General features: G+C 38.8%; 1 protein-coding gene across 12 annotated transcripts in view; it reads right to left on the minus strand.

Annotated features, from left to right (window-relative positions):
• Nucleotides 1-26,297, minus strand: part of invs (inversin) — a 282,226-nt gene that overhangs the window by 167,178 nt on the left and 88,751 nt on the right. For 11 of the 12 annotated variants that reach the window (XM_072575544.1, XM_072575542.1, XM_072575547.1 and 8 more), the window contains one exon: nt 11,397-11,563. In XM_072575544.1, the coding sequence (XP_072431645.1) occupies nt 11,397-11,563 (167 nt within the window). The remainder of the gene's footprint in view (nt 1-11,396; nt 11,564-26,297) is intronic. The other variant, XM_072575550.1, reaches the window with a different exon arrangement.

Here is a 26,297-nt window from a genome sequence, read left to right on the forward strand (position 1 = left end):
TTATATTGCTTGTGAATTTTTAGTCATTCATGGAAATGAAAATATTATTTCATGTAAAATTGTTAAGCATTTCTGTTGCTGATTTCCATCCTAAGATAATTCTTATTCTGAATAATTGCAAATGTATCAATATCATTTATTAAAGAGATTGGTCACCTGAAATCTTAAATGTTCATTTTGGGAAAATTGCTTTAAATGGAAATGATTCAGTTTCCCTTCAGTTTATTTTCAGACGTTTTGTCACTACACTAGGTATCATCAGTGAGCCTCTGGACGAAGCACTAGTGATATGGCCTGCTTTCTATTTATGAGATTAGATTACTTACAGTGTGGAAACAGGCCCTTCGGCCCAACAAGTCCACACCGCCCCGCCGAAGCGCAACCCACTCATACCCCTACATTTATCCCTTACCTAACACTACGGGCAATTTAGCATGGCCAATTCACCTGACCTGCACTTCTTTGGACTGTGGGAGGAAATGGAGCACCCAGAGGAAACCCACGCAGACACGGGGAGAATGTGCAAACTCCACACAGTCAGTCGCCTGAGGTGGGAAATGAATCCGGGTCTCTGGCGCTGTGAGGCAGCAGTGCTAACCACTGTGCCACCGTGCCGCCCAATGGGGACGAGGGCTCAGCAATGGATGTGTTTAGGTTTCCTTGGGTTGGTGATGTCATTTCCTGTTCCTTTTCTCAGGGGGTTGGTATTTGGGATCCAAGTCAATGTGTTGTCGATAGACTTCCGGTTGGAATACCATGCTTGGCAGAATTCTCATGCATGTCTCTGTTTGGCTTGTCCTCGGATGGATGTGTTGTCCCAGTCAAAGTGGTGCCCTTCCTCGTCTGTATGTAAGGATACTAGTGAGAGAGGGTCATGTCTTTTTGTGGTTAGTTGACGTTCATATATTCTGGCAGCTAGTTTTCTGCCTGTTTGTCGAGTGTAGTGCGTGTTACAATTCTTGTAATGTATTTTGTCAATGACATTACTTCTGCTTGTCATCTGTATAGGGCCTTTAAAGTTCATTCTCATGTAGGAGACATCACCAACCCAAGGAAACCTAAACACAAACAGAAAGCGGGCCATACCACCAGTGCTTCATCCAGAGGCTCACGAATGATATTACCTAGTATGGTGATGCAATGTCTGAACCTTCCAGCTCAGTGAGCAAACCTACATCCAGAAAATGTATCTTTTTAATTCACTAAATACATAACCATTGTGGTGGAGGAATATCACCCATAAATGCAAGCAGTAAAAACTGGCAACTACATCAGACAACATGTCATCTGAATACAATGTTTTTCCTTGTTATTGTCAAAAACACCATGACTACAACATAATTATTTGTGAATGAACATATTACAAAGCTATGTATGGATTCTGATCCTTACCCTCTCCTGAACACAATTATCTATCTCCATATGCTGCTAATATATTTGCACCTGTATTAAATTATCAACTTAGTGTTGCAACATACATTACATTATACAGTCTGGAGTCACATTATCTTCTGTCAGTTTTAAAAATTAATTAAATACAGTACACAAGCTGGAAAGGTGATATTACATTTCTAATTTTTAAAAAAAAACTTAGAAAGTGATTCTTTATGGCCCTATAAAATAACTGTAATTCTGTGTGTAAATATAAAGGAAACAATGCAAGAATTCCTCTTTTAATAGCCTTTTGGAGGAAATTGTTCTCTTTCAGCAGTCTGCACTCATAGGGCAGTCTGAAAGATTGAATAGAGTTTTTACAACGTCATTGAACAAACAGGAACACTAATGGTAATTATCTTTGGTTATTTAATTTGCTACAAAACACCTGCAGAAAATTAAAATTCAACGTTTAGTTTGAAAATGGAAATATTGATAAATGTCTAGAAGTTAATTTCCTCCTGTCTGGAATCCCTTTTAGTCAGAATTAAAAAATAAAGTGCTGCAAAGAACTCAGAAATACAGCTTATGAACATAAAGGAATCTGGAATCAAAGAATATGTGCATGCATGAGTACTGGATGTATTGGTATTATGCAACAAGATAGAATTAATTAATGAACTCACAGTGAAGGTGTCCCTAGATAGTAGCAATCATGATTAAATTTTACATTCAGTTTGAAGCAGACAGGAGTGGGTCGAAAACAATTTTTTAATATTCAAATAAGAACAATTTTTAGAGCATAAAATCAGATCTGGCTACAGTGAATTGGCAAAGTATGTTGCAGAAAAGGTTAATAGAGATGCAATGGTAGACATTCAAAGGAATATTACAAAGTACAGACATTTCAAGAAGTTATAAATATTCTGAGGGAAGATATCTGTGCAAAGACAGGTGGGAAGACAAAAAATTGAGAAAATATAAAATCAAAAGAATGACAAAAAATTAATAAGGAAAAAAATTATGAGTGAAAGATTAGAGTCGAGGAGATAACTAGCCAGAAAAATAAAAATATTATAAATACTTAAAGAAGAAAAAAAGAATTACAATGTGAAAAGCAGTCCTATCATCCGTCATAGGGAACATGCTGAAAGCTATTCTTAAATCTGTTATAGCAGGTCAAGCTAATCAAAGTCAAAAATGATTTTATGAAGTAGCGGTCATGGTTGACCAGAGCTCTACCTGACAAAAGCCCACTGATTGTTATATCTGGCACTGATTGGTTAAACGGAGAGAGAGAGAGAGAGAGAGAGAGAGAGACTTCCAGAGCCTACAGATAGAAACATGGATCTTTCCTTCTCCATGTAGATAAAAGACTGAAAAACCAAAAAGCTTAAAATAAAGAATTCTAAAACAAGGAAAGGCCCAAATCCAGCTGATCAACCATTGAATCAAAGAAGGATCATTACCCCTTGACAGCAGCATGTTTAAAGGATTGTAAGAAAATAATTTTCTAGCTGGTTATCTGGAGTTTTGATTTAAATTTTGTTTACCATCTCTATGTTCTTTTTCCACCCATAGTATGGGTATTAAGCTATTTGTTATTCGTATTGATTGTGCGTCAGCATGTATTTGAGGTGTGGTATAAAGGAATACAGCTTAAGTTGCATAACATTAATTAGAAATATTTTCTTTTTCTGTTCTTCTTAAAGTTGTGAGTTATAGTAGTTATTTTTTGGTTACTGATTCATCCTGGCCTGAACTATTTTTGTACTGGATAGCAGTCAGGCAGGTAAATTGGCCATTTTGATGGATTTACTGAGATTGTATACATCTAGAATTTTTTTACGGCTTATGGAACACTGAGGCAAGACTTTGTCATGACAGTTTGTACTTGGTGTGTGTATGTTTTGTGAACTTTGTGAGCAAAAAACACTGGGTGAAGAGCTATAGTCACTCAAACATGAGAATGGACGACTGCATAAAAGCCACATTAAGGGTTTTTGACTCTTCATAATCACCTTGAAGATATACCTTAAGGCCATATTCTTTCTGGAGACCAGTAGATAGTGCACAAAGCCTCTAATAGGGGCCTTCCAGCTGCTGTACCCTTGGGGCTATTGTGTAATGACTTGTCATTTCAAACATATTCCATTTATTTCCCTGGAGCTCCTCCTTCCTTTGAGAACTGTGGGAGCTGAGATCAAGGATGGTGACCATCCCACTCAGCCTTAGAAAGACTAGGCTCAGAAGCACATTCTTACAAAGGTTGCATAAGAAGAGAACATGGACAGTGCATTTTCTACCCAACACCAGAACTCTTACTGCCTGTGGAACTTGAACATTGTTGTGTCATGTCTGTAAAAATAAAAAAAAAAGTCTCCACCTCGCAGCATCTCAAAACAACCCAGGGGCTGAGGCAGGCAGCACTTACCCCTCCTGCGACTCTATTTTTGCATCCAAACCTATGGGTGTGCAGTCAGCATTGATGGCTAATGTTACTGAGACTGTCAGCAGAGGGGGTTGGAATATCCATGTGTAAAGAAACTACGGGAAAAAACATCTTGAGGCAAACACCCAGATAGCATGAGCCAGCTCACGTGCAACTCTGATTATGCTTGAGACTATGATAATGCTCACTTTGGCCAAATTTGCACAGTTCACAGCAGACTTTTTTTATTTTGGAAGGTACCTAACTATTCTAATCCCAGTCAGGGCTCCTTGCAGATCCTGTCCCCAGTCCTGTAACCACAGCTGTTAGCAGATGCCATTCAAACCTCAGGAGAATGAAACAGATCGCTCTGCCTAGACAGTCCCTCAAAGAGATTAAAAGGAACACCTATCTAATGAACAGGTGCAAGATTTGCCAGTACAACGTGATCACCCATCAACAGGTCCAGCTTCTTGCAGGCAGAAGTAAGCCAGGCCAATAAATCTGAACAGTAAACTCAAGGTCAATCCCCCTAGAAACTGGTGCAAATGAATAAAATGGGCCCACATGTCTGCCCACTGGGTGGCAAAAGGAAAGGGGAAAGCACCTATTTCTAGATGGTACCAAGGTACTGGTGTTGAGTTTGAAGCTGTTCTCTGTATTGCTGTGTAGCCTCAAATCTAAATAGTTGTCTCTGCTGGCCTAGATTCCTGCAGGAGTCCAAGGAGCTCCCTCCTCCTTTGATTGCTGAGTTGGATGTTGTAAAATATAACCCACCCCCTGCAGCTTCTGGATATTGTAAAATATAACCCACCCCCTGCAGCTTCTGGATATTGTAAAATATAACCCACCCCCTGCAGCTTCTGGATGTTGTAAAATATAACCCACCCCCTGCAGCTTCTGGATGTTGTAAAATATAACCCACCCCCTGCAGCTTCTGGATGGAATTCAGGAGTGTGTTGTGTGATGTCAGGATCCCAACCCCTACATCAATTCTACTAAGTTTATTTCCTTATAAACACCAAATTGCACCTCACTTTGACCAGGAAAGCTTCGTCAAGAGTGTGCATGTATGAGAAAAGAATTACAATATGTGCACAAATGTGAGGCAGAATGTAGCATGTGTGTGTGAGAATGCACACACATGTGTGTGTGTGTGAGAGAGTGTGCACACATCCATGGGTGAGACTGTGTGTTCGTGTGTGTGGATGAGAGAGTGTGTGTGTGTGCGCACGCGAATGTGTGAGAGACAGTGTGAGCATGTGTGAAAGAAGTTGTGTATAATTGTGTGAAAGCGTGCACATGTGTGAGCGTGCTCCTACTGACTGAGTTTCCTTCATTATATTTCAATGTTGTTCAAGCACATGTACTAAGTACAGTTACTGAACAATTATAGAAAATCAATTTGCTTTTAAATAGGTAACTCCCATAACCCAGAGTCAAAAATAGTTCTGATAAAAATAGTTCTGGGCGGCACGGTGGCACAGTGGTTAGCACTGCTGCCTCACAGCGCCTGAGACCCGGGTTCAATTCCCGCCTCAGGCGACTGTGTGGAGTTTGCACGTTCTCCCCGGGTCTGTGTGGGTTTCCTCCGGGTGCTCCAGTTTCCTCCCACACTCCAAAGATGTGCAGGCCAGGTGCATTGGCCATGCTAAATTGCCCATAGTGTTAGGTAAGGGGTAAATGTAGATGTAGGGGTATGGGTGGGTTACGCTTCGGCGGGGCGGTGTGGACTTGTTGGGCCGAAGGGCCTGTTTCCACACTGTAAGTAATCTAATCTAATCTAATCTAATTCTTCTTACATTTCATATCCAAAGTCAGGGCTGGCCCACAGTACCATGACCTCTGCCACAGGGACGGCAAGGGGGCTATTCCCCAAATCAATATCAACTGGAAGGGGAATCAAACCCCAACTGTTGACACCAATCTGTCTATACCAGCTGTCCAACTAATTGAGCTAACCAACGCCATGAGGGAGTCAGAGTTGCTGTGACAATATACCCTTTCAACTGCATATTCTACCTGAAGTTGTAGTAAGTGATGGTAGAGACTCTGATCATTCTAGCTGCTGCAAAATAAATGATCATCTTATAAATACAATATTCCACATGGCCAATGCCCTTTTCGATAAAGGATTCAACATCTTCCTAAGAATTGTAGAATTGCTATCGACCTATAACCTAACTGTTAAATTTTAAATGCATCGGAAATATTAAACCTGCTTTGCAAAGTAACCAAACGTTATGTGGATATTGTGTTGCAAAATGCAGATCATAATTTGGACTTATTAACCTTCATGTACCCAAAAGCACATGAAGCAGCTTGAAGCACACATTTATATCTGTTTTCTGAAACTTGTCTTTTTCTTCCATGGAATAGGTCACTAGCATGAAGCCAGAGGCTAGAAGCAGTTAGAAGAACTTGAAGGTTGATGTTTAACACATTTGGCTGCATAATCAAATTGACTTCTATGGTCATTAGATCCTGTAGTGAGATTAAAACCAGAATTTCTGCCTTATTAATATGATTGCTACTTAGTGGAGCACAGGACATCCCCCAATTATGCCTCACTCAAAATAATTGGAAACAAATTACGTAAATATTTGAAGACAAAGACTTTCAAACCAGATGACTATACCAGTCCAGTCAATAAAATATATTGTGCATTTAGCCATTTCCACCTTTCCAAATCTGGGGTCTAGATATACAAGAACATAAGTCACATTACAGAGAACTTAATTGATCTGTACTTTTGGAAATATGGAAGAAATTCTAGGTATTCATGTACGATACAAACTGTTTTCAGAAAAAAATGAACTGAATTTTAAACTACAACACTTATTGCAATAACCAATACAAGTAAACCCTGTCTCTAATCATTTATCCTAGAACTTATATTCAAAATCGGAGATCGCTGTTAGATTTTTAACTAAAGAATGTGGTTATAAAGAATCTGAAAGATAACTGAATTGCATTGCTATCAGAAAGCAATCATATCTTCTCCAATGAAGCAAAACTCAATACATCTGTGGAACAGAGATCATTACATCGCTGAACAAGAGCACAATTTTTGAAACGTTATTTGCATTAGCCCTGTTTTACTCTCACCATTCCAATGAGTAGTGCACAGCAAGATGGCAAAACTGGTATTTACTTTTTGTATTTCCGAACTGTTAATAAGGCTACTGGATGTAATTGGATAGAAAGAGCGGCCAGATTGCTTTATGAAACGTGGGCAAAGATTACCAGAAGGAATTCATTAACACATCCAGGATGCAATTAAACTCTGCTGTCTGGGCTGTCAGGTCTCTATCATACTGTAATCATCTCCAGGTCCACTGTAGGAGGAGAATCTTAAGCAAGTTTCATTACCAGAGTTTGTAAAGATAGATAATAGTAGTGACTGAAAACAAATGACAAATTTCAAAGATTATGTGACATGTTCAAATACATTGAGGATAACATGAGATTCTGTACAGTTTGAACAATAGCACAGTGACCCAGTGGTTAGCACTGCTGCATCATAGCACCAGGGATTTGGGTTCGATTCCAGCCTCAGGTGACTGTCTGTATGGAGGTTGCACATTCAACCCCCTGTCTGCATGGGTTTTCTCCCACAATCCAAAGATGTGCAAGTTAGGTGAATCGATTGTGCTAAATTGCCCACAGTGTTCAGGAATGTGTAGGGTGGATGCATTAGTCAGGGGTTAAATGTAGGAGAATGGGTTTGGGTGGGCCACTCTTCCGAGGGTCAGTTTGTATTTTATGGGCTGAAGAGCCTGTTTCCGTACTATCGGGATTCCAATTTGCCGAAGTTAGTGTTATTAATTTCCTTCATAATCCTGACAATGCAATTAGACCCCTAAGTTCTTTATTCATCTTTTCCCAAGAAAATAAAAAACAATGTGCATTTATAGAAGAATATGGGAACTGGATGTCACAACTTCCTCAGCCTTTCCTTTATAACTTAAACACCTTTGTTATTAATCTTTGAACTCACTCAAGGGCAGTAATGCATTAATTGTGATTGGGACCAGATTTAAATGCAGTATTCCTAATGAGATTTTGTTCTGCATTATTTACACTCCATTCTATTTCTATGAAGGTTACAATGTCAAGTTCGTAAATTTATTAATTCAATTCAACCTGTGCCTGATTACGCTACCTGCTTTGATGATAATTCCCCCCTTACAGCCACTAAACAAGAAGATTACACAAAGAGCATAGGTAGCTCTAAACAGTATTATCCCCGATAAATGGAGAGGTTCTATGAACATTCTCCCTGATCTAAGGTTTCATTATTTGGGTTCCTCCATACTTATAGCATTTGATCAATAGATTCTCCATGAATAGGAAAGGATAAAACTAAATCATATATTTCACTTTCATTAAAGAAGATATGAAGAAACAGGATTAGGAGTTGGAAAAAGAAGGTAGTTACATTGTAAAAAATGTCTTTTCAATGAACACTAAATAGAGTAGAATTTAGTTTCATCCAATCCTGTCCTGGTAGATGAACTGATCAAATGCTATAAATGTAGAGGAATGTAGCCACATCAATATATTAACTTGCACTTACGTAATTCTTTAATCTGAATTGTTACCTACTCAACTTTTGAGACTCAGGCACAAATACAGATAATTTTAAAATTCATAATCTAGAATCTCTACATTGTATAAAACTAAACTGCTTATTCTACCTTCTAGGTTTATTGCTAAATGTATTTCAAAGACACATTTTTTAAGAAGTTCTGCCACATTAGAATAAAAAGTCTCTTAATCACAATACCATCTGTCTCTTGCACAATAGTGACTGTCATACATTTAAACCTTTTTATAAATATCTCAGTCCTATTCTGAACCTCATTCAGAATACTTTGTTGACAAGCCTTTAGAAGTTCTGCTCCTCACCTCCTTACTCTAATATGAGCAAGGATGACAAGTGACAGCTTCACAGCACTGACAGGGCAGACCGACAGCCCACCTTCCCTATTCTCAATCCAATTAGACCTTTAATCCTCTAGATGAAAGGCCCGACTATACATGTTCCACATGACAAGGACAGGTATTGATTATTTGTCACTACAGTTAACACTGTCCCTGTTGAAGCTATTCTGACAGAAGCAAGCCTCTCAAATTAGACAGCATTTTACCTGCCCCAGAGGACAAATGGCAAAACAAGTGAAGGCTAATAAAAGGTATAAAAATGAACAAATCATAACATTATGACAGGTTGATTGTTCCCAGCAGTTCAGACAGTGTATTCTGCCAGACTAGTAACAGGACTTGCTCCTCCTCCTTTGCCTATGGTGATGTTTCAACTTTGACTGAATGAAAGGCCAGAACAATTAAGGCATTTGACCAGCAAAGAGAAGCCTGCATAGTAACTATCGTCAAGAGACACAATGTCAATAGAAGGCTGCATTTGTCAATAGAAACCTACATGACAGGCATATGTCTCAAACATTATCCTTACAAGGTGCTCTCTGTTTTCTTAAGTTTTGTTTCCATCTATAGCTCAAGATCACACTTCATTTTATTGTTGTGGCTTTTAAATCAGCATAGAACGCAAAATTTAAAATAAAACTAATGTTTTCAATGCATTTGCTACAGTGGAAGTTGGCATATACTGACCAACAAAATAGGCAGTCATTTTGATAAAGATAAATGACAATAATAGTCTTGGGATGGGGATGACAACTAGATTTTTTTACTACACTGCTGACAGCAACTTAATTATAAGTTATAAAAATATTAATGCAATATGTTTGACAGTACTATTTCTAATCACACAAAATTTTCCAAAAATAAATGCCAGTCAAATAAAATACTCCCAAAAGCATTTCACATTATTTTACAAACGTTGAAACACAAGTCAGATACAAAAAAAAGGGCTTTTACAAAATATATATATTTATAACAAAGAAATGTCACATAGCTATTGAGAAAACTGCAATACAAATTAACATTTTTTTTGTTATTTTTTTGCTTTGTATGGAAATCCTCACTCCAAACTAGAGAAAACACTTGACTCTTCAAGAAATGCTGCTTGAATTTTGGTAAGGCTGAGGTCTTATTTACTGTTAAGTGTGAAATATCTTGCACTTTAACTATTAAATTCAAGAAACAGGCTTTTTCAGAAGATTACAAACATTGGCAAACCTGTGCAGTATGTCATGCTCAGTCATGCTCTTATTCATAACTCCCAGGATACAAATTTTGTTCAAGGACTCTTGAAGTAAACTTTTCCTTACAACAACTGGACATTGTACTTAAAAAGATGGTCGCCAAAGGTCAAGTAACCTTTTGTGATTTCGAAATAAACAAGGATTAACTCATGTCTAAACATGCTTCTAGAAAGTAATTAAAATGTAAATGCTGATGGGTGGAAGATTCTCCCTTAAAAATACATTCAAAACGTGAGTACCTTTGAGTATGTATTGCCCCATTGTCTACATTTGAACAGGAATTAAAAATCAGTACTGTATCTCACTAGATGCGGTGTCTGTGAGCTTGAATCTTAACTTATCACGAGCAGATATTAGAGCTACCGTTCTTCCCCATTGGGTAACAATGATATACAGCTTTGAATCATTTGCATGGACAGTAAAATATAAAGCATGTGGTCACATGACTTCAGAGAACAAAGTTTATTACTTTAAGAATCATCATAAGTCAAGTGAATCTCAACACCAACAGGGTACAAGACGACATATGACCTGGTAAGATGACCACAATATGGAGAAGTAGAAGTAGGCCATTCAGCTAATTGAGCCTGCTTCGCTGTTCAATGAGATCATGGCTAATCTGATAATTCTCAACTTAATTTTCCTGCCTTTTTTGTCATTACCCTTACTGATTAAAAATCTGTCTATCTTAGCCTTGATACACTTAAATGACTCAGCCTCAATAGCGTTCTGTGGTAAAGAATTCCACAGTTCACAACCCTCTCGGAGAAGAAATTCCTTCACATCCCTGTCTTAAATGTGTGGCTTCTTATTCTGAGACATGTTCCTTACATTCGTAATGGACAATTTGCTCAAAAACCCTCCATATAACCAGTCAATCAAGGCAGTGAGACTGAAACTAATTTGTTCCCACCTACAAAAAGAATGCCTCTCTTCTTCAAAGATGCATAGTTGCAATCTTAAATAACAAACCCAGAAACATACACGTTTCCTTCACCTCTAAAGAAACACAAAATAAGACCCATCAATCCTTGTAATAAGTCCAACTTAAAGAACTGACTCAAATGTGATTTAGTTTATTTTATGCTTTTTTTATTTGTATTATTTTATTATTATTCTGTTAATAATCTAAGTAAAAGACATCTGTAAAACGTATGAATAAATATTTATCTTTTCTTTTCATTTATACTTACCAGGAAGTCTGTTTCACGGCCATGGGATAAACAGTGAGAGTACTGTGATATACAAGTATTGCAGTTGCATGGAATAGGATGCAACGGAATTTAATAATGCATCATTGTTCACATATTCAAATGTAATGGTAGCTCTGATGAAGATAATACCATAGAACTTTGAGACAAAATGTTTCAATTTTATGAAATGCATATCTTAATGATGCTCACCTTTTGTGCTGCAAGATGTAAGGCAGTCCTCTGGCTGTGGTCTGCTTTGTTGATATTAACTCCAGCCTTAATGAGTGCCTCAGCACAGTCCAATCTGTCAGCAAGTACACAATACATCAGTGGGGTCCGACCAAATTGGTCTTCTGCATCCTTTATATTTGGATTTGCTGGATTTAAAAAGTTGGGAGGAAAGAAAAAAATAAGAATTAATTTAAATAAGTAAACACATTAACTATGAGAGTCATATATATTCATTAAAATAAAATAAAGAACTGCAGATGCTGCAAATCTGAAGCAAAAACCAGAATTTCAGCACGTCTGCCACTTGTGGAGCGAAAGCAGAGTTAATATTTCTGGTCCAGCGATCCTTCTTCATAAGATTATTGTCAAAGTGGATCAAGCACAAATACAGATGATATACTGTTACATAAATCTCACTTCTTGATGCATGAACTATTGTGATAAATTTATATGAATTAATATCCTTTTTGGAATTTGGATTTCATAACAATGGATGTAGATTACTTCTACAGTGTTTTCTTCTTTTGAATAAAGTAAGTCAAATTCCTTCCAGAACAACATTTGGTAATTCATTTAGTTTTCAGTTCAGGAGCATTTAAGATTGAGCAAGCTTTTTAACTGAGTTTCAAAGAAACACAAGTTAAGTTTAGAACCAAGTGTATTGACTCTCCCAGGAGGACTTCAGGGCAGTTTGTGGAGAGTTTTGTTTGCAATCTGCATCTTATTGGGACAGAAAGATATAAACTCTCATATGTTGAGAGATTCATAATGTCAGACTTGGAAAGGTCTTATCAAAGTGTCTCTGCACTCTATGGCAAAGAAAGTGTAAGGAATCAGTAAAGTTGAAGTAGAACACTAGAATAGAAGGAGGGATAGGCAATTCAGCCCCAAAAGTGTGCTCTGCCATTTGATATAATCATAGCTGATTTCATCTTGGTCTCAAGCCTGTTTTCCTCCTCGCTCTCCATAACCCTTTCAACCCACTAGTAATTAAAAAGCTGTCTCCTCCTTAAATTTATTCAATGTCCCAGCATCTACCAAACCCTGGAATAGTGAATTCCACAGATTCATGACCCTTTGAGAGGTGTGATTTCTCCACATTTAGATTAGATTAGATTAGATTACTTACAGTGTGGAATTGTTTTAAATCTGCTACTCCTTATCCTAAAACTATGACCTCACATTATAAATTGCCCACAAGAGGACACATACTCTCTTAAATTGCTTTGTCAAACTGCTTTAGCACCTTATATACCTCAATTAGATCTCCTCTCATACTCCTAAATTGTAGAGAGTACAGGCCTAAACTACTCAATCTCTCTACACAATAGGAGGCCCTCATCTCTGGAAGCAATCTAGTGACCTCCTCTGAACTGCCTCCAATACAACTACATCCCTCCCCAAGTATGGGGACCAATTTTGCCAACAATCCCAGTGTGGTCTAATGAATGCCTTGTATAGTTGCAGCAATGTTGCCCTGCTTTAGCAATAAATGCCAAAATTCTATTTGGCTTTCTTATTACCTACTGCATCTTCAAACTGAATTGAATTGAATTTATTGTCACATGTACCAAGGCACAGTGAAAAGTTTGCGAGCAATACAAGCAGATCGCATAGTTAAGTAGCATAGATAGAAAATAATTAGGTAAATAGCAGCGAAAACAAAAACCCAGGCGAATGTTAAGAGTTTGTGAATCCGTTCAGTATTCTAATAACAGCAGGGTAGAAACTGTTTTGAAACTGGCTGGTGTGTGTGTGTGTGTTCAGGCTTCTGTACCTTCTTCCCGATGGTAGAGGTTGTTGAAAAGCATTGCCATGGTGGGATGGATCTTTAAGAATGCTGGTGGCCTTTCCTTGACAGCAAGTCAGGTAGATGAATTCTATAGCTGGGATGTTGGCCTTTGTGATTGTCCAGGCCGAGTTCACCACTCTCTGTAACGTCTCTGATCTTGAATGGTACAGTTGCCATACAGGTAGTGATATATCCAGACAGAATGCTTGCGATGACACACCTATAAAAGTTGTCAAGGGCATTCATTGTCAAACCAAACTTCCGCAGCTGATTGAGAAAGAGGAGACATTGTTGGGCCTTTGGAATCAGTGCGTCCACATGAAGAGTCCAAGAAAGCTTCTTGTGGATGACCACTCCCAGGAGCTTGACACTCTCCACTTGTTCCACCTCTGTGCTGTTAATGTGTCGGGAGCACATGAGTAACATCCCGCTGGAAGTCAATAATGAGTTCCTTGGTTTTGCTGGCATTAAGAGCTAGGTTGTTCTCAGTGCACCATTTTTCCAGATGCTCTATCTCCCGTCTGTCGTTTGTTTTGTCGCCATCTGAGATTCGATCAACTATGGTATGTCATCAGTGAACTTGTAAATGGCATTAGTCTGGTATTTGGTATAATGCAGTGAGGGGACTGAATGCACATCCCTGGGAGGCTCCAGAGTTGAGTGTTAGTGACAATGTTGTCCCCAATCTTCAAAGATTGTGATCTGTGGGTCAGGAAACTGAGGATCCAGTTGCAGAGAGTGGGACTTAGTCCGAGCTCACTAAGTTTAGTAATCAGTCTTGAGGGGATAATAGTGTTGAAGGCTGAACTGTAGTCAATGAGTAGGATTCTTACATAGCTGTTCTTTATATTAGTTTTCTACAATTCATGCACAAGATCCCTCTGCATCTTCGCACTCTGGAGTTTCTCTCTCCACTTATATACGTTGCCTTGCCATTCTTCTGACCAAAATAGATAACCTCACAAATATCCATGTTAAGCCATATCTGCCAAATATTTGCCCATTAACTTAAGCTATCCATTTTGATTTGTTAATGTTTTATTTCTTCATTGCAACTTACTTCTCCACCTATTTTAATATCACCTGCAAATTTGGCTAGGGGATCTACTATTCCCCATATCCAAGTCATTAATAAAAATTATAAATAATTGGGGCAAAAGGATCAAATCCTGCAGCATCCCACTATTTACATTTTGCCAACTGGAAAAATGATCTATTTATCTCAAATCTCTACTTTCTGTTGGTTATAGAAGCTTATGCTATCTGTTTTTACTTTTTGTGCTGGTTTCTTTCAGAATTTACTATTGTTCTTTTGATCACTTTTGTTAGTGATCTTTGTTACTTTTTAAAAGCTTCCGAATCTTCCAGCTTGCAATATGGCATGCCACAGTTTTATTCTATTATCTTTAACTACCTCTTCCACATGGAGTGTAATTTCTCTTGACTTTGATGTCTGTAAAGAAAAACTTGTCGAAAAGCTTGTTGAAACTTTGTTTTGTTGTATGCTTTGATGTCTTTCTGTTGTCTTCTAGATTTAAATAGTTTTCTTTGTTGTTTCTTTTAGTGTTATTGATGGTTATTCTGATATTAAAGAAAACCTGCAGCCTTGTGTGGAAGTATTGAGTGACTAGCCGCTATCACTAAACAAAGAGAAAATAAATTCATCAAGCAGGTTTCACTTTGGGACCAAAAGTGTCCTGTAATACCATTAGGTAGGATTGTAACATCACAATACTCCAATTCATAATACAGTACTCAGGAAAAAAATCTCTACAGGCTGCATCCTTTACTAAGTATTTGGATGCAACTACTGAAAACCACTGCTGCTATCCCAGTGGAACTTCAAGATCAGCAAAGGATCCCCACTTTTTATATCAAAATTTGGCAGCCACAACACTGGGGATACATCTCTGAAAAAGGATATTTTCAAAATACCATTTGTAAGGGAACAGAACAATGCAATGTATTGGTTGCGATACACTGAGTAAAGATACAGGAACTGCAGGCATCAGATGTTCTTGTCCTTTGGCCCACTTCCTCCTACAGTGCTAAAGGTGGACTGTAGAACGACCTAGTATTTGGACAAAACCCAGCATGTCCTTTGGAAGCTTAAATTGCGGTCCTTCCCGAAGAGAACTGACAGGGTTCTGGATTTACATTCTGACAATTATGTTTACTTCAACTCTCCTTTCTAAAATAGAACAATAATTTACTGTCACTTGTATTTAACAAATATTATCGTGAAAAGTGTTTAAGTCACCATACTCCAGCACCTATATTAATAACAGAAATCAAGTATTAAAAAATTAAGACAAAGTCCATCTTTGTACAATTCACAGCTCATGGGTTCCCAAGGTCGAGGACAAAACAGGAACCACATTTTCCACCACGGCAGAAAGTCAACATTGAACCCATTGGAATCCCAGGCTGGACCACCATGCTGTTGCAGACACTGCAGAAGCTGCCTCCAAGACCCACCTCATCGCTGAAGCAATACCAGGCTGGAAGTAGCCATACAGGACACCTCAAGGAATCCCAAGCCACTGGATTCTCACTGAAGATGTTGAAGCAGACCACCACTCTGCAGGCCCCACAAGAACATGGCTGCAACGGCCACAAGGAATGGACCACAATGCCTTCACCACAGCAAGTCTCCTGAAACATCCTTTCTCCATCAAAGCCATTAAAAAGAAAGATGAATTTTGATGTTAAGCATCAGTAAATGAATAATGATGCTGCAGAACTGGTGATCAGAAGCCCGAACACTTCCTACCTACCCTGTGGCTGCCATTTTGTTCTCATCCTCACTCCAGGTTATTAAATAAAGACTGTGTAGTGTTTTAAGAATTCTTCTTTGTCTCAGATTATTCCATAGCATCTCATAAACAATGCTCGTGATCAAAATTTAAATAATGTGGAAAAATGTGGTAAACCAACTTGCAAACAGCTATGCCTCACAAACATCAAATGATGTTTGATCAAATATCAGATCATTTATGTCTCGTGGGGAAGGAATATTGTCCTGGATACTGGGCAACATCCTGCTCTATTCTGGTTAGTGCTGTGGAAATACTTTGCAACCTTTTCAGTTTATCATTTCACCAAAAAATGCTGCAAACATCTTACGAATGGTTTCCATGTCAATGCCACAAGTCTGGCTATAGAATTTTGTTCAGTGGCAGTCTCCAAACAAACTTTAAACCAATCATAATTCTAAATGTCTATACTTGTATCATAAAGGAAAATTCCATAAGTTTGCAGATAAAACAATTCTCTCTTAGGGTCAGACAGGCTATTCAATAGTAAATTTGAACCTTGTTAAAAACCTAGTTATAAGTCATTCAACAATACGTATCTTCTTCAAGGGTTTGCACATTGAGGCTAACCCTTGTGGGCTAACCCCAAGATAAGTGGAAATTCATTCCAACACAAGTGATTTCAGAAGGTACAACCAGAGACTGCTTTAACAGTGCACCACGCAGAAGAGCAAGGAATCAGTGACAGCAACTCCTGGAATTCCTCATTTAACTAAGCATGTGTGGTCACCAGAAGATCACGTCAGTTTCAGATTTGTAATGGCAGTGAAAACTGAAAAATTCACAATCATTACAACCACAAAAATCTTGTGATAGGATTTCATAGCCATCTGGTCTTTTTCAACATAAAGCTAGTCATTACTTAGGTAACTGTGGAATGGGGTTATGAATAATGTTTGCAAGATAATCGTAACCATCTGTAGTATCACTGTGTTATTGTGCCCCACCGGAGTTCTGAAATAGTTCTTACGAAAATCAGAATTAACATCCTCTGCAGCTGCCATAAAACGTATCTTGCTCTTTATGAGCTGCCTGCAGTCTTTGCTGACCACTTCATTTCCACCACTCCTTTGTTGTCAATCTGGGTGAGACTGCACTCACTTGGTTACATTTGTTATCTATTTAATCATAGTCCAAGAATCACTGGAAATGATTTCTCTTGCTAACAACCCCATCATCTCTGGTGCCCTGCAAGGATGAATCATTGACCGCCTCCTAATTGACATTTATAGATATTTTTCATCAATCTATTCAGACATATTGTGACACAGCTCTGAAGCAGGTGGGGCTTGAACCCAGGCCATCTGGCTCAGAGGTTGGAACTCTACCACTGTGCCAGAGGAGCAATAATTTTGATTTATGAGCTTCTCCTTTGTGACATCATCGAGAAACACAGCATCAGTTTTCACATATGTGTCAATGACAGCCATCTCTACATCTGTTAGCCTTCCCACTGTCTCTAAATTGTCAAAAACTCAAAGATTGAATGAGCAGAAACTTCCTCCATCTACATGAGGGTCAAGGACATTGACTGAGATTCTGTCAGAAGTTTGAGGAATACCCCTGCATGAGAGAACCCCGAAGAAAGTCAGTCACTAAGTGGTCAGCTTTCCCCACAATCAACATCCTCAGTGGCAGCTGTTTTGAAGCAGAGAATGCTACAATTCAAAAGAATCTGATAACAGGACACATAAAATAATGGTAGGATTAGGTAGAATCAACAGGGATTTAAGAAAGGACAATAATGCTTAACAGATCTTTTGAACTTCTGTGAAGATGTAACTAACAAATCAGATTCAGTGATTTAAATAGGATCACATGAATAAGGGAGAATGTACTGGCATGGATTTAGAAAACAGTGTAGGAATAAATGGTAATTTTCAGATTGGCAGGCTGTGATGAGTGGAGTTCCACAAGGACTATTGCTGAATAACCTTTGTGCTTGAAAGTCAATTTTGTATTTGTTGACTTGGAATTTTCCTTAATGATAAATACATGATGGATTTAAAAAGTTTATGACATTGCAATTTCTACCTTAATACCATCTGTAATTTTAATTTTTTATTCTGTAAATGTAGGGATTTAATGTAATGCTTCCAAATCTGCAGATGTTACAAAACTGGGAGGAAGTGAGAGTTGTTAGGATTATGCAAAACACTTCAAGGGAATTTGGAGAGGCTAAGTGAGTGGCTAAACATTTGGCAGACTAAATATAATGTGGATAAATGTGAAGTCATTCACTTTGGAAGAAGAAACAGAAACAAACAAATTTTTTAAATGGTGAGAGAGGTTGGAAAGTTTTGGACTTTAAAGGTATTTGGTTCTTGTTCATGAGTTACTCAAAGTTAATATACAGTACATCATGACAAAGGTGGAAAATGATATGCTGACTTTTATTAAAAGAGGATTTGAGTATAAAAGCACAAAGCTGTCTTACTGTAACTGTATAGATGCTTTCCAGTCCAAATCTGGATATTGTCTAAGGCTGGCTGCATTTGGAAATGAACTGCTCGAATATCTGAGGCAACATGAATGTTGCTGAACATTGTGCAATCATCAGCAAAGATTCCCACTTCTGACTTTATGATGGAGAAAAGATTATTGGCGAAGCAGCTGAAAATAGGGCCTAGGTCACTAATTATCCTGAGAAACTCTTGCAGAGGTGCTCTGGATGAGGTAACTGAATGTCAACAACCACAACCATCTTCCTTTGTAGCAGGTATGACTCCAACCAGTGAGATGTTGACCCTGGCAACTATTGATTCAAATATCGCTCAGCTCTTTGATGTCATACTTGGTCAAATGTGACCTCGATATCAAGGACTGTCACTCTCATCTTAACTATGGAATTCAGTTCTTTTGCCCAGGGCTGTAGTGGGGTTAAGTGCTGGGTGGCCCTGGTGGAACCCAACTGACATGAGTGATTAAGATATTGCTAACAAAATGCTGTTTGATAGCACTGCTGATAACACCTTCCATTGCTTTCCTGATTATTGAGAATAGACTGATGGGGCAGTAATTTGTTCTGTTTGTGTACAAAACATACCTGGGCAACTTTCCCACATCGTTATTTAGATACTGTTGTTGCTGTACTGGAACAGTTTGGCTAGGGATGCTGCAAGTTCTGGAGCACATACTATTAATCAGAATATTGTGTTTGATATGATGTGGGCTGATTGGAACTGGCCGACAACTAGCATCTATGATGTTGGGTACAACAGGGCGGGCCCGAGATAGATCATCCACTCAGCACTTCAGGGTGAAGATAGCTGCGAATGCTTCAGTCTAATCTTTTGAACAATATTTTGGGCTCCTTATCACTAAGGATAGGGATAATTGTGGAGCCTCCTCCTCCAGTGAATTGATTAATTGTCCACTACCATTGACAACTGGTTGGAACAGGACTGCAGAACTTACAGCTAATCCATTGGTTGTAGAATTGCTTAGCTCTGTCTGTTACTTTCTGTTTCTGTGTTTGGCAGGCAAGTAGTCCTGTTTTCTAACTTCATCAGATTAATACTTTATTTTGCGTGTACTTTATGCTGCTCCTTTGGCACGCCCTCCTGCATACTTCATTGAAACAGGATTGTTTCCCTGTCGTGATGGTAATGATACAGTCAGGTTTTGCTGGGCTGTGAGGTTGCAGATTATGTTGAAGTACAAATGTGCTTTTAGCCCATGCTCCCTCATACATGCCCAGTTTTCAGGCACAAGGTATATCAAATATAAAAGGTGTGACTTCATCTCCACAAGGACAGAGTGATGGTCACTCTTGCCAATACTGCCATGGATAGATGCATCTGCAGCTGGCATGAGGATTAAGTAAGGAACATAGAACAGTACAGCACAGAACAGGCCTTTTGGCCCACGATGTTGTGTTGAGGATGAATCCTTATGTAAAATAACAACCGACGCACCCCTCAATTCACTGCTGTCTATGTACACATCCAGCAGCCGCTTAAATGTGCCCAATGACTCTGCTTCCACCACCACTGCTGGCAGTGCATTCCATGCATTCACAATTCTCTGCAGAAAGAACCTTCACTGACGTCCCTTCTATACCTTTCTCCTAATATCTTAAAACTATAACCCCTTATATGCCAGTCAATCCTGCCCTGGGGGAAAAGTCTCTGACTATTGACTCTGTCTGTGCTTTTCATTAGAGAGAAAGGTCAGAGCTTAGTCAACCTCTCTTCATAAGACAAGCCCTCCAGTCCAGTCAGCATCCTGGTAAACCTTCTTTGCACTCTCTCCAAAGCCTCTGCATCTTTCCTATAATAGGGCGACCAGAACTGGACATAATATTCCAAGTGTGGTCTCACCAGGAACTTGTAGAGCTGTAGCAAAACCTCGCAGCTCTTAAACTCGATTCCCATGTTAATGAAAGCCAAAAAAAACATACGCTTTCTTAACAACCCTATCCACTTGGATGGCGACTTTGAGGAATCTATGTATTTGAACACCAAGATCCCTCTGTTCCTCCACACTGCCAAGAATCCTGTCTTTAATCCTATATTCAGCATTCAAGTTTGATCTTCCAAAATGCATCACCTTGCATTTATCCAGGATGAACTCCATCTGCCATTTCTCAGCCCAGCTCTGCATCCTGTCTATGTCACGCTGCAGCCTGCAATAGCCCTCGATATTATCTATGGCTACCTCCAACCTTTGTGTCATCTGCAAATTTACTAACCCACCCCTCAACCTCCTCATCTAAGTCATTTATAAAAACTACAAAGAGCAGAGGCCCAAGAACAGAACCTTGGGGGACACCACCCAACACTGACTTCCAAGCAGAATACTTCCCATCTACAAACAATCTCTGCCTTCTGTCAGCCAACCAATTCTGAATCCCATACCTCCTGACTTTACGAATGAGCCTACCATGGGGAACCTTATCAAATGCTTTGCTGAAGTCCATATATACCACATCCACTGCTCGACCTTTGTCGACTTGTCTTGTCACCTCCTCAAAGAAATCAATAAGATTTGTGAGGCATGACCTGCCCCTCACAAAGTCATGCTAACTGCCTTTAATCACGCTATGCTTTTCCAAATAATTATAAATTCTATCCCTCAGAATTCTTTCCAAAACCTTGCTGACCACAGACGTAAGACTGACTGGTCTGTAATTGCCAGGGATTTCCCTATTACCCTTCTTGAAAAAGGAACAACATTCGCCTCCTTCCAATTCTCTGGTACGACTCCCATGGAGAGTGAGGAGGCAAAGGTCTTCCCCAGCAGCTTAGCAAACTCCTTTCTCGCTGCCCGGAGCAGCCAAGGAAAAATCTGATCTGGCCCTGGGGACTTATCAATTTTTATGTCTGCCAAAATTTCCAGCACATCAACTTCATTAAGCTTGATCTGTTCAAGCCTGCATTCCAGTTCCTCAAAGTTCTCATTCACAACAAGGTCCCTTTCCTTAGTGAAAACCGAAGCAAAAAACTAATTTAGAGCTTCCCCTATCTGCTCCCTCTTTTTGGTTTACTCAACACCTGCCATAGACCCAGTCTAGTAGCTGTCTTTCATGACTTGAACAGTTCAATCAGTAGTGCTGCTACTAAGACATTCTTAGCAGTGGTCATTGAAATCCCCTACTCAGAGTACAATCCACATCTCTGTCACACTCAGTATATCCTCCATGATGTCCAATATGGAGGAGTTCTGATTCATCAAGCCAGGGGAGCACTATATAATGATCAGCAGGTGGTTTCCTTGCGCTTGTCTGACCTGATACCATTAGATCAACTGGGGACTTGTATCACATTGAGGTCTCCCAGGGCAACTCCTTTCTGATCACTGTGCTGCAATCTCTACTGGACCTGTCCTGCCAGTGAGCCAAGACATACCCAGGGTTGGTGATTATAGAGTCTGGGACATTGTAAGGCATAATTCCATCAGAATGATTATGTCAGGCTGTTGGTCAAATAATATGTGTGACAACTCTCCCAGTTTCAGCACCAACCCACGATTGTTAGGGAGGAGGACTTTGAAGCATCAAGGGGATCATATTTACCATGGTCATTTCCAGTACCTAGGCTGATGCAACATAGTCTGTCCAGTTTCATTCCTATTTTGAGACCTTCAGCACTTGTTCACCCGAGTGGTTTGCTAGACAGTTTTAGAGGGCAGTTAAGAAATAACCACATTACTGTGGGTCTGGTGTCACATATAGGCCAGGCTACGTAATGTTCTCTTTCAGCTGCATGGCTGCTCAGGTTAAGTGAAATGGCAAAATTTGGTAGATGGAATGCAGTGTTAGGAAAATGAGAGGTTATGCCCTTTGGCAGGAAGAATGGAAGAGCTGAATATTTAAAAGGAAGAAGACTACAGAAAGTTCTGAGGGATTCAGAAAACCTCTCGTAAATCATGAAAAGCTAGCAGATAATAGAGAAGGCAAAAGGAATGTTGGCCTTTATTTCAAAAGCTGAAAAATGTGTTGCTGGAAAATCGCAGCAAGTTAGGCAACATCCAAGGAGCAGGAGAATCGACGTTTTGGTCATAAGCCCTTCTTTGGGCTTATGCCCGAAACGCCGATTCTCCTGCTCCTTGGATGCTGCCTGACCTGCTGCGTTTTTCCAGCGACACATTTTTCAGCTCTGATCTCCAGCATCTGCCGTCCTCACTTTCTCCTACTTTATTTCAAAAGGAATGGAGTATAAAAATAAGTAAGTCTGGCCAAAGCTATATAAGGCCCTGGTTTAACCACTGCTGGAATAATGTGGAGTTTTCATCCACTTATCTAAAGAAAGATAATATCGGCATTGGAGGTAATCCAAAGAACGTTCATTGGGTTGATTCTGGGTATGGAGGCGCTGTCTTATCAGGAGAGGTTGAGTAGCTTAGACATGTACTCACTGGAGTTTAGAAGAATGAGAGAAGATCTTATTGAAACATGAAAGATAAAGGCTTGATATCTGGAAAGATTTTCCTTTGTGGGACAGTCTATGACTAGAGGGCAAAATCTGAGTCAGGATTTACCCAATTAAAACAAAGATGAGGAAGAATTTATTCTCTGAGTGGTCAATCTGTGGAACGCTTTACTACAGAGGGTTGTAGCGTTTGGACCAGTAAATATAAATCAGGGCTGACTTTTAATCAGTAAAGGAATCAAATGTTTTGGGGAAATGGCAGGAAAGTGAAGTCATGATCTCATTAAATGGCAAGGCAGACCATTATGGACCTAATGGCCACTACTACTCCAATGTCCTATGGTCAGTCTATTCCTTTTTATTTGCTTATTTTACCTAACATTTCACATTCCTCCTCTTTAACCAGAATGTTTGCATCATCCCCTTCCTTTGTAAAGACAAAGACCTCAGAAGGAACCCAGCCCACTCTTCTTCACCAATGCACAAGTTACCATGTATATCTCGGATAGGCCCAATCATTTCCTTAGTCACTCTTTTTGGTCTTAATGAACTGCTACAACAGCTTTGGATTTTCCTTAATTTAAACAGCCAACACTTTTTTGTGCTCTCTTTACTTTCCTTATTTATTTTCTCATGTTAGCAGTGTACTTTCTAAATTCCAGGTTTCCAGTATCATGTTTTTTGAGATTGCCATAAGCTCTGCTTTTCTTCTTTATCTGGTCACATATGTATCTAGATAATCAGGGGACTCTAGTTTTGGCAATACTACCCATTTTCTCTGTTTGTTGTATCTACACTGCGTTCGCAGAAGCTTAATTTTGAATGCCTCTCAATGATTTGCCATTGACATTCCTTCAAATAGCTGTAACCTGTCTCCTTTTGTCAGATTATCTCTCGGCTTTGAAACGTTGCCTTACTCAAATTTAGAACTTTTAATCCTTTTATATCTTTGTCCTTTCCATTATGATTCATTGTTTCCACTATCTCCAAAACCATCATTCACTGCCAGGTCATCCACTTCCCCAGCCTCGTTTCCCAAGACTAAATCTAGAATTGCACCTTCTCTCAATGGACTAAGGTCTCTTGAATGCAGATCAACAGTTATTGCTGTTTGTGCCTTTTGCACAGTTTGTATCCAGGTTAATGTTTTGATATTAGTTGAAACGGTTATTGTCTTGGAACTCGGAAATGTGCCTACATATTTGCTCCTCTAACTCCCTTTCCACCTAGTTGGAGGTCTAGAGTACACACCAAGCAATGTGGCTGCCTGCCTTTTGTTTGTGATCAAACCACATGGCCTAATTTGATGCTTCAATTGCTTTATCAACACCTCTCACAGGTCAGATTATTTATCTGACTACAATGTGACCCTTCCACTGGAATTGGGTGGGGGGTGCTCTTGTGATACAGTTGCAGTTTCCTTACCTCTGAATAAGAAGATTCAGGTTCATGTCCCACCTGCTGCAGAACTGTCTATCATAACATGTCTGAACAAGTGGATTAAAATATCTGTTACACCCATCTTTTTTATCCCCTTCTCAATCCTGTCTAAAAATAACTCTTCATATAAGGATACTGAGCTATTTCATCTTTGCCCCTCATTAAACCAGTTTTCTTTTCCAGCAAAGATACCATTTGCATGGTGTGCATTATTCATTATACTCCTTATGTTTACACACATACCTTTCAATACCGACAATTTCTGTACATTTTTTAAACTCTCACCTCTTCTATTTTTCAGTTTCCTGCTCTGAACTTGACTCATGTTCTTATTTCCCTATCAAGCTAGGTTAGCCACTCCCCACCAAAACTTACAAATCTCACTGCAAGGATCTTTATCCCTGTCCTGTTCAGGTGTAGGGGGTCTGTCTTGTACAGTTTCCATCTTTCCCAGAATTTCAGAATTAAGCTCCACCATTCTGCATTTAAATTTTTCATACAATGGGTGTGGACATTTGTTATTCTCATACCAACAGGCTGCAGATATAAGAACAATCAAAGTTTTAGTGTGTGAGTACAGATCAGCATTAACTAATCTAAAGCAAGGGCTGAACAGTCTATTCCTGTTTCTACTTTATAGTGGAAACTCATCAATTACATGCGCTATGTCAACCTGAACTACACAAATAAGGTACAAGATTGAAAATATTTAACATTAAAACATTCAAATACATTCTTCACTCCAGTAAATACAATACTAATAAATGGCATTAAATAAATTTCAAAATAGTCATCAGTAACTAGAGAAATTAGAGAGCTGAGAGTGATTTGAATTCCAAAAGAAACAAAGGCAAGTTTAAGCAGTAATTTTCATTGGGAAAATTCTGACTCATGGGTCTGTTTCCATTCTTAAGTAACATATTCGTACAGTTCATAATATTTGAGGAAACAAGAGGATTTATTCAATTTTAGAGCCAACGTTAACTGGCAATATTTTTATTTTGTCCAATAATGTTCACATAATACTTGTACCATAGAATGATCAAGGAAAAGAAATCTGCAATTCATTAATAGTTTAAAACTCTAAATGTGGACGTTCATGCTATTACACCATATAAGTACACAGTAAGTCAGTTTTCTGGCAATTCAATGATTCATTACTGTACACATATTGCAAGCTGCCATAAAGAACTAGAAAGAGATTAAAATATTGGGTAACTTAAATATATGACGTAAACCAAGATATTAAGAGTAGAGGAGCAGACAGATTGAAAAAAAAATTGCTTTTGGGATAGTTAGGACTAGAGGTCATATTCTAAAACTTAGACCAGGACCTTCCAGGTGAGAACTAGGACACACCTCTACAAAGGTTTCAAGAAATTTGGAACTTACTTCACAAATTGTGGTTGATATTGAGTCAAATTTTAATTTTAAATCTGAGATTGACAGGCTTTTGTTGCCCAAAGAGATTAAGGGATTTGGGCAAATAAATATTTGGGTCACAGATCAGCCACAATCTCACTGAATGATGGACCAAGTTTGAAGGGTTAAGCCACCTATTCCTGTTCCTAGGCATCCAAAGGCAGGAGTAACTCTAGGTACTTAGCATTAAAATATAACAATAATTTTCTTTGGTAATGAAGCTGCCACATTAGTCAATACACTGAGTGCGTAAACACTAGCATAAATTCAGTCATAATTAGACAAGAACGTTTTGAAGGACTTCCTATATAATAACTTCAAAACCACATATTTAAAATTCAGTTTTTTTGTAAATGAAAAAATAAAATTTATAAAAATTGTACCTTTTTAACTTTCTTAGCCAAATATAGGGCAAAAACAAAAGCTCGAAGCACTTAATTTATCCATCTTCATTCATTCAAACTTGCATAGTTGTACAGATTTCGTTTAGCAGGTATTTATAAAAGGATTGTATTATTTCTTTTACAGTTAAATATTT

This window comes from Chiloscyllium punctatum, chromosome 8 (assembly GCF_047496795.1).
Source record: "Chiloscyllium punctatum isolate Juve2018m chromosome 8, sChiPun1.3, whole genome shotgun sequence".
Classification (NCBI taxonomy): Eukaryota; Metazoa; Chordata; class Chondrichthyes; order Orectolobiformes; family Hemiscylliidae; genus Chiloscyllium; species Chiloscyllium punctatum.